The 13,155-nt window shown below is 35.5% G+C and overlaps 1 protein-coding gene across 16 annotated transcripts in view; it reads right to left on the bottom strand.

Annotated features, from left to right (window-relative positions):
* TRDN (triadin) overlaps window positions 1–13,155 on the bottom strand; it is a 231,780-nt gene that overhangs the window by 153,429 nt on the left and 65,196 nt on the right. For all 16 annotated transcript variants that reach the window (XM_083857350.1, XM_083857335.1, XM_083857345.1 and 13 more), the window contains 5 exons: window positions 8,502–8,561; window positions 5,753–5,812; window positions 4,318–4,377; window positions 1,773–1,832; window positions 264–458 (listed from right to left, as the gene is read on the bottom strand). In XM_083857350.1, the coding sequence (XP_083713476.1) occupies window positions 264–458; window positions 1,773–1,832; window positions 4,318–4,377; window positions 5,753–5,812; window positions 8,502–8,561 (435 nt within the window). The remainder of the gene's footprint in view (window positions 1–263; window positions 459–1,772; window positions 1,833–4,317; window positions 4,378–5,752; window positions 5,813–8,501; window positions 8,562–13,155) is intronic.

Below are 13,155 nucleotides of genomic sequence, written 5' to 3'. Positions count from 1 at the left end.
AAATTGGTCCTTAGTAAAGAAGGATTTAAATTAAAATGAAACTTTAGCCATGATAAAATTATAGAACCTTCTGATTATATACATTGAACTTAGTTTATTTTCTGTAATCACATCCTAGCAGTGTGAGGTTCATGTGGAATTTATTTGTACTGCATTTTGGTTTTTCATGGGGGGACTTTGGTCCTTGACTGATTTAACTCAATTCTCTTTCTTCCCTACTACCTTTTTAGGATCTTCCTCTGTTTCCTCCTCATTTTGTTTACCTTTCTTGTCCGATTTAGTTACAGTCTGAAGAGCTTTCTCCTCCTTAGCTTTCGTTTTGGCCTTTATTAGCCCAGTTTCTGTTGTTTTTGCCTCTGCCTGCTTGACCTTCTCTGCCGTCTTTGCTTCTCCTTTTCCGTCCTTCACTTCCTTTTTAACTTTTGCTTCCACTTTAGTGCTCTTTACTTTCTTCTCCTCTGCAGGTAAAAAAGAAAATACTTTCAGTTTTATTCTCTGCCCCCAACATAATACTCAGTGCCATTTACTTTATATTGTGGAATTAATAATGAGCATTTCTTCATTATTAACAGGTGGGTAAGATATGATGAAAACTATATTCCTCTCAAACCAGGCAGAATTAAATAGAAATATGAGATCCAAAGAGGTTTTATCTTCAGTGCTATACTGCATACTTGGCTGATGCTAAATATAATAGAATATAATAAATAATATTAAGTGTTTCTAATATGATTTTTTAATGGCATAAAGTAGGGAGAAAGATGTAATGAAGCAAAAATATTTGGGTGGTACTATATGAACAAGCTTAGACTTCAGAATTAAACTGCTGTAAGCTGGAAAAATAGTGGTTGGTCATTTTTAAGGGTTGCTTTCATGCATCAATTCTAGGTCTCAGTCCAAAAAGTTTTGAGTTCTTGTGTATGACTCAACACCAGTTCATGGGGCTGCAAGTGTCTGAGACCAATTCATGAGATGCCCTTCAGCAGAGTGACGAGGCTTCCAAGGAGAATTAACCAATTGTAAATATCAGTAGCTGGAACTACACAGAGCTTGGCGAGACTCAAAGTATTCTTTCTGCTTTTATGTATCAGCAACTTTTTCTCACCTGAGCCATGCATGTTCCCAGTATGTGCGTTTCTAGTTCAGTCCAGTGGAAAATCCAATAGTAGTATAAACTACCACTGGATATCTTTTAAATTAATCTGTTTAGTGCAAAGTTCATACTCCTGCTTTCTTCATAGATCTAAATGTCTCCATTCTTGAGGCAATTCTTGTATGCCACCAAATTTATGTTTTCTGTAAGGCTCTAGACTTCTGTTAAATCACTGAGATGACTAAACTGATTTTATCAGTATGTAAAGTGGAATATCTAACTATTGCAAACTAGAATTCAGATATTTATAAAAGAGCATTACTACTCTCAGAGAAAGACAGGTATTGCTGGCTAGTAGAGTAGGCAATTAATTTCCTTAACTAGTTAACTAGTTATACTGAAAATGTATGTCAGATCACTTGCAGATAGGCTTACCTGTTTTTCAGTGAAATGGTGGTTCATACTTTAATTCTCAATTTGAAATTTCAACAGATTTTGAAAGAGATCAAGCATAGAATTAACCCCTGGAAGTTCCAGAGACATTTTAATTCTGATTGTGTATTACTTTCATTTTATGTAGCTGATTTTTCATGCACGTTTAAAATCTCTGCTTGAATAAAATAAATATGCATTCCAATGTCAATCCAGTTAAAAAACTGTAGTATAGATAAATAAGTACCTTTGGGAGGAGGTTTCTTTTCAGCTTTTTCATGTCTTTCAGGTGCATCTTTTTGAGTTACTAGAAATGAGAACAAGTTTATATTAGGAAAAAAAATGCACAAACAAGAAAATATTACCAAAACACCAAATCATCACTAGAAAGGTCCCATTTCCTTATGATTTCTGTTTTTCAGTTTTCAAATTCATATAGTGGAGAAAATAACTTCAAAATATCTATTGGGGCTCCCATATAGAAAACAAGTGAGTCACACAGATGTGAAGCTTCCAAGGGCATGTTTTTGCTGTATATTCCAGAAGAAACAAACTTGGTCATGTCAAGTGCTGAGCAGACACGGACATGGCCTTGTGCTCCAGCCAACAGGAAGTCATGTGGCTGTGTTTGTCTTACAGAAAGGTGTTTTTCTTAGCTTGGGCTCTTTATCTACAAACACAGCCATAAGTCTGGTGCTCACTCCAGAGCCCAGCTTGGATGAGTTCATGTCTGCATAAGATACACTGTGTAAACACACAAATGACTATGTTCCTGCAAGGCTCTTAAAACTTTATGCAGACCTCTATCTTTGTCCTCCTGGTCACCATCCAGACAGAATACCAGAACAAACCAGCCTTGGAAGTTAATTACACTTCTTTCAACTGATAACTACATAATAGCAGCACCTCTCTAACTGAATTCCATCCTGGAATTCCAGCCCATACGAGACATGATTGATATTTAGACTTGGTTTTATTCATTTAAGATGTTTTTAGAGGTTGTGTTTAAAAAAAACATTTATATCACTGAGGCTCTTTGAAGCCTTTATCAGAGCCTGAAAATTTATCTTGAGTCTTTGTAATAAGCATAAAGGAAACCTCCTGCCGGTGTGGGAAGTAGCCACAAGATTTTTCAGTATGTCCATTCCCCAGAGCTGGACAGAACCTGAATATTTTCATTTGCTAGGGACTGCAAGAGGTTGAAATAGCCCCTCAGCACTGCTGGTAGCTAATCCAGTTTAGAGCAGACCCCTGAGAAAAGGGAGGCAGGCTTGGCAAGGGAAAGCTCAGCAACACACTGCTGGCAGAAATGCACCTTTGGACATGCTGAGGACAACTGTCCTAATGCCCTGATGCCATAGGGATTCACAGCAGGGAAACTACCCAAGAGAGGGCAGCATGTTAATGTCATACTGCAGCTACAAAGTCCAAATTCTTCATAAAATTTTCCAGCCAGTGACTGGAGTCATGGCTGCTATTAAACACATTAAGGCTCTAAGTGATTATTTGGTTAGCTAGCAGAAGATAAATGGGTAAAAAGGCTGGCTGCTTATTAGGACTACATCAGTGATTCTTGAAAGTTATTTGCTTTTCAAATCAACACAGACACTATGAGCATTTATTTTCTCTGGCTTACTTCACCATGATTTTATTTTATGAAAAAATCCCACACTTTCAAGCTATGCATTGAAAGTAGAAAAAAACCCTAACAATATCCTTTTAAAAGCGACTGAACAATGGCTACCCTTCAAAAATTTTTAAGGCTTTATGGCTTCATTCTGCTTTCTTTCTTTCTTCACTTTTACCTTCTATTTTATATTTCTCCCTAGACTACGGTCAAGTCAAAAAAGGGTGATTTGTATATTTGCATCTATATCGTCTGAACATTTAAATTAAACCTAGTTAATTCATGCATCCCAACATCATGAGATTATTCTCAATGCCATAACAAACTGATATGAATATACCTTGCATAGTTTTCCTTTGAGAGAGTTAACTGAGTAAAATAAAAAGAGATAAAGACCGAAACTGAACTTCACTATAGAAATATCTGCTGCAGAGAAATATCTAACTTCAGAGAAAAACATTCAAATCACAAGCAATAGTAAATGTTAGTCTTTTAAAAATGGTATAATAGGGCAAGGTGATTGGATTTTAAAATTCCCCTGTCCAAACCATAGCAAAAAATGGTATTATCAGTCAAAAGAATAATGAAAATCACTGCTCACACACCCATGATATTGCCTCAAAATATACATGACAATTATTAGATATGTAAATCTTAACCAAAACCACTGCTGCCAGAGAAAACAGTAAAAATCATCTACTGAAATGAGAATGCTATTGAAAAAAACAAAGGCGAGAAAATGAAATTCTGTTTTTGGATATGATGGAAGACCCAGCCTGAGAGACAGTAAATACTCTTGCATTAGGTCTGCATCAGGTAGAAAACTAATACACAAGAGAAAACCTTCTTTGCAGGCAAATTACTGAATCCCTTTGTGGAGGAAAAGGCATCAGGGAATGCAAATAAAAGTCATAGGTTTTGTTTTTAGCTGTGCAAGAACAATTTGTAATAAACACTGTGCAGCAGAACAGGAGAGTAAAGCAAAAAAATATGCTGAGCAAGACTTCACTCAGGGGCTGATCAAGATCTGCTCAAACAAAAGTGACAACATCCAAAAATGTACAACATGAACTCAAAGAGCTTTGTACTTTAAATACTTATCTCCACACTCTCCCAAGATTTCAAGCACTTAAATTATACAACTTTTAATGATGATGTGCAATACCTTTAGATGGTGCTTTCTTTTCTTGTTTTTCTGGCTTTTCAGGTTTCTCTTTGTGAATAGCTAGAAATAAAACAAATAATCTTAATGGTCATTAAAAAAAAAAAAAAAGTTGCATTTAAATGAGAAAAAGGATCAGGGAACACAAGTAGGCACCATGGTTATGCATGCAAAGAACGAGAAAGATTGATTCAGCTGCTGCTGTTTGGTTTTGATGCCAAAACATGGGATTGGAACTTTCAGAAACTCATCTGCCATCACTGAGGTCTTCGCCCTTGGCTGGAGGAGCAGCAGCCTTTCTAGCTCCACTGTGATCCCATGAAAGAAGATAGTCAAGAACAGTCATACTTATTTATATTGATTACTGTTTTTCTTTCTTTAATACATTTATATACTATAATTTACTGGTTTATTTTGATTTACTGTTATTTTTTAGCTTTCTTGTTTATCACTTTGGTTGACTTCTGAAGGATTTTCTGAACTCCACAGACAACTAAGAGTTTTTCCAGCTATGAATGATTAAGCACTATAATTAATTACAAATCTAAGTGCAGTGACATTATAACTAATGTTCTTTGGGGCTTTTTGTTTGCTTTTAATTTCCACCTTACAAATTGAAATTAACGGCTCTGTAGCTCCTAGATTTCTGTTTCAAGTTTCAGAATACACCTGAGCTGTGTGGTAGTCACTGAGTGGTGGGTAACCTGAAATATTCTCCTGTGTGGGCTCTGATTTGCTAATTTTTTGTGATTAGTGTTAGCACAGTGACTTGTCCACAGATGTGGAGAACTGATGTCTGCATGGGCTGAAGGGCCCTGAGCTGGCCTGTGTGTGAAAAGATGCAGCTCCCTATTTGAGTACAGAGTATGAGATAATCCTAGGAACACAAAAATGTATCCATGAGCACTGAGCTGGTGTTTAAAAAGAAAGTAACAGTTGGGGAATATAAAACAGTGCTAGATGCCTATTTATTGCAAGTACTGAAAGAATTAGTCCTGGACTACTTAGTGGCTATGCAACAGCCCTATGCAGTATTCTATTTAAAATGCTTTATTTTCCACATGGCCTCCCTGATTACCTCTGTGAATGGGCTGTCAGGTGCCTTTTCTTTGGATGACCATAGTCTCTTGGCAACAATTCTTATTGCAAGTGTTGGAAATACTCAGTGATTATCATAAGATTACACTAATCCAGAGTACAAAATATATTATCTCTTTTCCCCAGGGAAAAAAAAAAAAAAACCAGCAAAAAACATGCAGAAAGAAATGCTACTTACTGTGTAAGACTGAAAACCTTTTTATTATTTCATAATTTTTTAAAATATTATTTCATAATTCTTTTTTTCTCCAATCAAAGTGATGCATAGATGGAAATTGAGTGGAGAATTAGCTTTGAGGTACCTCCCAATGTAAAATAAATTCTGACATTAAATGATTACCTGCATGCCTTTCCTTTTTTTCAGGTTTTTCTTGTCTTTCAAGTTTGTCTTTACTTGTCACTAGGAAAGAAAGAAAGCATTATATATCCAAAGGAAAAAAAGTGGAAAAAATGAGGTATCCAAAACAATTTCACCAAGATAAGCCTTAGGATACTAAGTGGCAGTGTGGGTTAGTGCTGAGCTGCCCCGTGCATATTTTCACCATGTACATCATACTACAGGGCTGTGAGCAGCCAGCTCTGGCTAACAAGTTACTGCCATGGTAACATGCCTCAGCTGTTTGCTGCATAACATCATCTCTTGCAATTGCCTGTCAATTCCAGAAGAATTTCAGAAAACTGTCAATTACTAAGGCACGGCTCACAGTAAATGGTGCTGCCTGTGATAGAAAGAGGGCTTCACCTTGGCCACCCCATACTCTGTCAGACACAGGTTGTAAAAACCCTGGAATCAATCTCGGAGCATAAGAGAATCAGATGTGCAAAGGATACATCTGTGACTTGCCAGCTGGCTTGAAATGGGTAATCAGTAATGGATATGGATAGCTAGTAATGGATATAGATAGCAAGTAATGAACACTAGCTGAGACCAGTCCCTGGCAATGATGATCTCAGAACCATAATTAGTTCTCCAGTATGCACAAAGCAAAACTAACATTATGACACTGGAAACTGCATTATGCTATACATTTGTTCACAGAACACTTTCCACTTGATTTTAGGATTTTACAGTATAATTTCCCAGAAAATGAAAAACAAATGTGTGGGGTTTAGAGCACTTCTGAGAGAACAACTGTGAAAATGCAAGCCCAGCTTAAGTTTAACACCTGTGGAGATTTCATCCAAGTTTAGCAAAACTCCTTTTGTCGAGGAGATAAGAAATTTCTTTTACAGTATCATGGATTCCATATGTTACTGGATGCAAAGGAAGAGTGGTAGGCAATATTCAGGCTTCCACATTTTTAAGTAATATAGTGATGAAATACATGAGGATATGGCTGATGTCTCTGCCTGAGACACTGCTAAGTGACTGAGACACTTCTAATTACTCTCTGTGTCATTAAATAACTTTCTTAAACTTCATCCCAGAAGCTGATTATAGACTAGGATAGGATGCTATTTATACTCTCTTTTATCTGGATCTTGAAAAGGCAATGTATTTAATGTAGAAAATAATCAGCAAAAATACAGGGGTGTAGTCTCTGGAGTCTCCCACTTGCACTACAAGGAAATGGGTCTTAGAAAGACACATATTCATAATTCGAGTTTTGAAATTTAATGTACAGTCTGAAAGTAATGTTTGGTAGTGCTGTGAATACAGAGAATCTATACACAGTAGGGTTTCCATAGCAATTTTGGCAATAGGTCACTAAATAAAACTAATAGTTCACTTCAAGAAAATACACCTTTAGATAGACAGAATATTAATAGGATTTATGGCAAGCTGAGGCAGTATAATTGTCATTTTTTTCTACTGGCCCTCTGAGTTTGGAAAACTCAGGATAATTTTGGAAAACAGGATAATTTTTTTCCTGTTCTAAGAAACTTAATAAAACATTAAATATTGTTCTCCTGTGAAATCAAGTTGAAGAGTTCCCTAAATTTTCCACATTATAACAGAAGTCTTAAAGATAAATTCATGTTTTAATATGGGACATTATTGCCTTTGCTTTGTCATTTATCCAAATCCCAGAAAAAAATCTCTCATGTTATCACCAGTCTATTTTCTACTAATAAACCTTCATTCTAACAGACACCTCAATTTATATGCATGATATTAACTTCTAAAATCAGTCTTGTTAGCTCAAGGCACTTTGAATTACTTAGATGAAATGGAAAATCTCTGATCAGAGACCATTAGAAAGGCCTAGTCAAGCACAGTTTCCAGAAGGTGCACATTCACTCGTGTTCTTGGCCTGAATAAGTCTGCTGTGGCTGGATATTCGGTCTTACCTTTTCTTTTTTGGTAATTTATTATGATCACTGGCCTGTTTGCTCTTGCAGAATGTCTTTCTTATTCCAGCCCAAGACTTCATGATCCATAAGTTAGTACAAAGGACACGTTCTCAGAAGAATTAGTTTTTTGATGAGTAGGTGCACTCCACCAGAATTCCATTTTGCTAAAATATCCTCACAAGAGGCGAACTAGGTAGTGGCTCTTGCAACCCAGATCTAACTCATGAGTTGTGGGTGGGGAGTAAGCAGCATCCTGATTCTGACTCCTACAAAGGATCTGTAATTTGTTGTTGCCATACACCACCAGGAAATTATTAATTTTTCTCTAAAACCTTTCCCCAGTGTCTCTAAAATTAATCTGGAGGAATTACTGTTGTTTTTTGTTTTTTTAAAAGCAGATTTTCCAAAGCAGAATGTCTACAAGGACCATTTCCAGTATGTTATAATTTGCTCATTACATTTTGGTGCAAAGTCTTCTCAAGGACAAATAATATGATTGGATTTATTCAAGAAGAATAAAAAGGACACTTATTTTTGCTCTGGGCATTTTTACATAACTTACTAGTACAGTAAAGACTTATTAATTAATATCTGAATACAATTTCAGCTTTTCTCCACAGTGATGAATTCAAATTGTTTTTAAAAATGTCATTCTCCTTCCAGCTGGTTTTCACAACACCTCCTCCATCCTTAAACATTTTTGGGATCTAGAAGAACAGTCTAAGAGTCAATATATTAGACTATTTTGAATCACTGATTAAAAAGACAGAGAATATCAAAAGCTGAATACATACCCTTTAGGGGTTCCTTCTTCTCAATTTTTTCTTGTTTTTCAGGTTTTTCTTTGTGTGTTGCTACGAATAATAAACAAATAAATAAACTTCAGCTCACAATGAATCTGTAATCTAGAAGTATAAAGCACACTTATTATCTCATGAAAGTGATCAAGGAAAAGCATTTGCAAACCCAAATAATGGATTTTAACTCTGAGTCACAGGTACTTGATGATGTATAGACCTTCTAAATGTCAGTATTTAATTCTAGGTCCAAGAGAAATATTTTTCTTGAATGAGTCTTCAGATATTAGATTATATTTTTCTGAAAGAAGTGATTATTCAGCAACCTCAATCTAATCTGTTCTTTCTCTTTTGGTCCCATTACACAACCACCCTGACTCTAAGATTTCTGACAGAGGAAATTATTTTCAGCCCTCGACAGCATTGCTTTCTATTCCTAACAAAAAACTGGCCAGCATATTCCTTTCTGTGCTATTTTTTTCTTTATTTTTAGCTGTCACTTCCGTCACAGGATGGATTAACAAGACAACATCTCTTTTAATAAGAGTGTAACCTCAGGAAGAGCAGCTGTTCAAAACACAACTGACTCCATGTCCTGCAAGAGGCAGCAAACATGAGTCCTTAAGGACTCGATTGCCCACCCAGGTCTCAGACCATGTTACAAAGTGGTTCAATCCCACATAGTAATGATTTTATTCTTAGCAAACCCATACTACTAAAAGACTAGCATTTTGTAATTTCAGGGAATTTTTTTTTTTTTTTACTGTACCCAGGTTTCTGGGAAAAAGTAAAACAAATTCTGATTAGAAGACAATGAGCTTTATAAACCAGCACATTATGCTTTTGTATCCATTCATTTCACCAGCTTTGCTGTGAAAGCCATTTCACAAAAGTGCAAACATTTTTTTTTGTCTGAGTGTTTCCACATTAAAAACCATGCTGCAGTCATTAAGAAAAATCATTCAGAACATTCAGTAAATTCATTATGTCTTATATGTGTTTGAATTATCCAAAATTCCTTTTCAGTCATAACGAGTAAATTATTGCTGATAACAAATAGCAGTACAGTTGAAAAAGATTGAAGAGAGATATTTCAAAGCCTTTAAAAAATGTGGACAGTAAATTTACACTAAAAAAAAAAACAACCAGGCTGTGAGGAAAGCAGCAGCACGAGCAATGTATTATTGAATGAATTACAAACTGCAACTCATTCAAATGCTTTAGCACATCTAGGAGCATATAAAAAAAAATTCTCCAAACTGAGTCTTTTTTAAAGAAATTGTAACACGTTTTTACATTTTGCATTTGTATTAGCAGATGCTGGCTCTATGCTAAACACTTTTGTCAGTTTTGGCTGGACCAACAGCACAGTTTTGCAAACAGTGACTCTGTGATGGTCAATATGAGTGAAACATGAGATTCTACACATTCAGACAAAAGCTCTTGTGGTCTCTATGCCAAAAAAATACAGCTGAACTCTGCAGAGCAGACTGATAATCACAAAGCTTTTTTTCATCCATGGTATATCTTACTTGCATAAGAGAGATTATTGTGGATTTTAAAAATTTATTGTAGTTTTTCCATAGCATTCCCTTATTTCATGATTTTAGAAAAAAATCACACAACAGGAAAACAAACCAAACAAAACCAAAAGAAAAAAATGCAAACAAAACTCATACCCACATGATAAACACATAAAATGATCCTTGATTAACACTAACTGAATTGAATGTCAGTAGACCTGAATGTGGACAGAAAAATCTAATTTAAGTTTGTTTCACATCCTCAAAATGATGTAAAACTGCAAAGAAATACTAATATTCATGTGGAATACAGCTTAAAACATGCAGAAGGGATCAGTTGGCCCCTTCTTGAGAAAGAAAAGTAACTTGATGTATCTGGGCAGGGAGCCTGGAATGTGGATAAGCAGAGACCAGGCTGGCATAAGCATAAGCTATTTTTCTCTTCCCAGTTATAGGCTGAAGGTGATCTCTGCTTAGCTTGGGAGCCTTATCCTGTGTGTTGATATCCCCATAGCCTCAGAGGTTGCTAATCTCAGATTGTAATGTTTATCATTACCTCTTATGGGCACTGTCAGAGCTATGGCTTCCCTAATTGGGGAAGGGCAGGTGCTGCCAAAACTTAAAGTGTTCATGTTTCAGGGCTGTGATCACTGGCCATTTTTGACTCTTCAATCACAAGACCAACAAAATCCACTAAAGCTTTTGATCTGACAAATTTAAATCTGATATTTCTTAACATCTTAACTCTCCCTTGGAATGTTTTCATGTTCGACTTCATATGTAGTCATAAAAGCTCTGTCATAGAAAATACATCACTGTCTACAGATCTTTTCCATATTTTGCCACTTGGATATCTTTTTCTTTGTCAAGGGTTTAATACATGCTCTTTATCAAGCCCACAACTCTAGGTGCAAGCATTCAATTTTAGAATTAGCCAGGCTGGCCGTACTGCCATGTTTCTGTAAAACAAATTAGAGTTGATTGGATTTTCTTTTCCATATTAAAAAAAAAAAAAAAAAAAAAAAAAAAAAAAAAAAAAAAAAAAAAAAAGGGTAAAAAAACCCCCACAAACATATAAAAATGTTTTTAAGGCTACTTACTTACACATTCTTTGGCTGAAAAATGCTGAAACTCAAACTGTTCCTTCAACTCCAATACAATAATTTCATCAGCTTTATGACACATTTTGTAATTAAAAGATCATCTCTTTTGTTCCTTCTGCTACTAGGATGCTGCTGACATCCATAAAAAAACCCAAAAAACCCCAGACATAAAAACCAAGCAGATTTATGGCAATTATGGAAGTTAAATTTTTTCCACAAATTAAAATAAGTTTTCTTGGACTTCCTTACAGATACCAAGAAGTCATAAGCACAGACTGAAGTGTTACTAGCATTGGAAAAAAAGTATAACACCCCAACCTAATTTTCACTAACCTAGATTTTAGAAATTGCTGAAACATTTTTGCATGTATTTGAATGAAAATTTAGCCTGAGGCGAAAAGATGAACATGGGAAATCTCATCCTAAGTGACTGGAGTGTGATAAATTTATAAATAATCTAAAATAGAAGCTTATAATGGAAAATTTTAAGGTAATTTAACAGCATATTCCAAACTTAATATTGCTATCTACTTCACAGAAAAATAAAAAGAAGAAGCATTGCATATATTTGAGAGGATTTTCCTAATTTCAATCATCATCATAGATGTCATTTGCATCAAACAAAAGACATAGTGAAGGGGGATGTGATTCAGTTTTTCTTCAATAAAGTTCTCCAACAAAGACATTCCACACTCCAAAACAGAAAGTGCAAAAAGAAGAGATGTAGTAAGACATTACTTCTGTACCTAAGAGAAGCAAAAACAGTTTCCAACTGAGTAAGCCTTAAGTCTGCTGCTTAGTCCAAAGGCAGGTGAGGAGTGCAGTAAGCGTGGAGCAGAGATTGCTCGCTCCAGCTAACAGACTAAGTGCTTGTCTACAGAGCAGCACTCTCAGGAAAGTTAAGATAAATGAACTAATACAATGAAGTTAGAGTGCATTAGTCAGAGAGCACTAAATCTGTGTAGATGCTTTCATTTGGAGGTAAAGCAACTTTAGATGGCTACAACTTAATTCTTCTTGAAGGAACACTGAAAATAAAAGGGGTTGGTCTAAGGAGGGGCATAGACTCCCAAGTCCAAATACATAATTTAAGGAAACTATAGCTATGTTGTCATCTGTACCATGTTCTCCAGTTTGAAGTTAAAGCAGGAATTGTTGTAGCTGTACCTAAGAATCCAGGCTAGACAGATTTGTCTGTGTACTAAATATGCCTTTTAATTTATTAACTTTGTGAAAATATGTGAGTTTCTAGCATGCTAGGATTTGTATGGTGTAGCTCTATTTATCTATCTAGCTGTCTCAAATAATTTGTCTTCCAGCTACAGCAAATTAACCAGTATTATATTGTTTTCTTCCATACCTCACTCCAACAGCAATGCATTAGTGAAGTGATTTTGGGAAAAGCCACACATAAATCAACCTTTTGCCATTCCTTCTCAAAGCCTGTTTTAGTTAGAATTATTTCCCAGAAATGCAGGACAATCCATTACACTGGTAAGATCAGTTTTCCATAAAAATCAGAAATTATCATTGGACCTTCCATTAGACAGAACTTCTGTACTTACATATACTTTTTACCTCGATATTTTTTTATTATTGTTCTTACTTTTTGCCAAAACAACACATTATTGGTAGAATAACAAAACAACTCTTATTGGTAGTAATAGTAGTAACAATTCTTAAACAGTCTCCAGCAGCCACTCAGAGTCCTGAAAAATCTATCTAGAACACAATATCTAGATGATCAAGAGAGTTGTGCACAAGAAGATAACGCTTTATGCCTCTGCTGGCTGATCAAGCTCCTGGTCATGCAGTCCAGTTTCCACTGCCCTTGTGAAATTATTAATACCTCAAATACTAAACTGGGAAGACACTACTTTGTGTGTAATAATACTTTAGATTGAATTTCTACTTATGTGTACACGTTATCATGAAATAATTTGATTTCAGGGCTCTTAAGCATGACCAATGGCTTTGTGAAATTATTTCTCAGAGTATTTCTTCTTTCCAGGATTAAATTGGCTG

This window comes from Zosterops lateralis (assembly GCF_965231275.1).
Source record: "Zosterops lateralis genome assembly, chromosome: 3".
Classification (NCBI taxonomy): Eukaryota; Metazoa; Chordata; class Aves; order Passeriformes; family Zosteropidae; genus Zosterops; species Zosterops lateralis.
The sequence above is the reverse complement of the archived record's forward strand: the minus strand, read 5'-3'. Positions and strand labels throughout refer to the sequence as shown.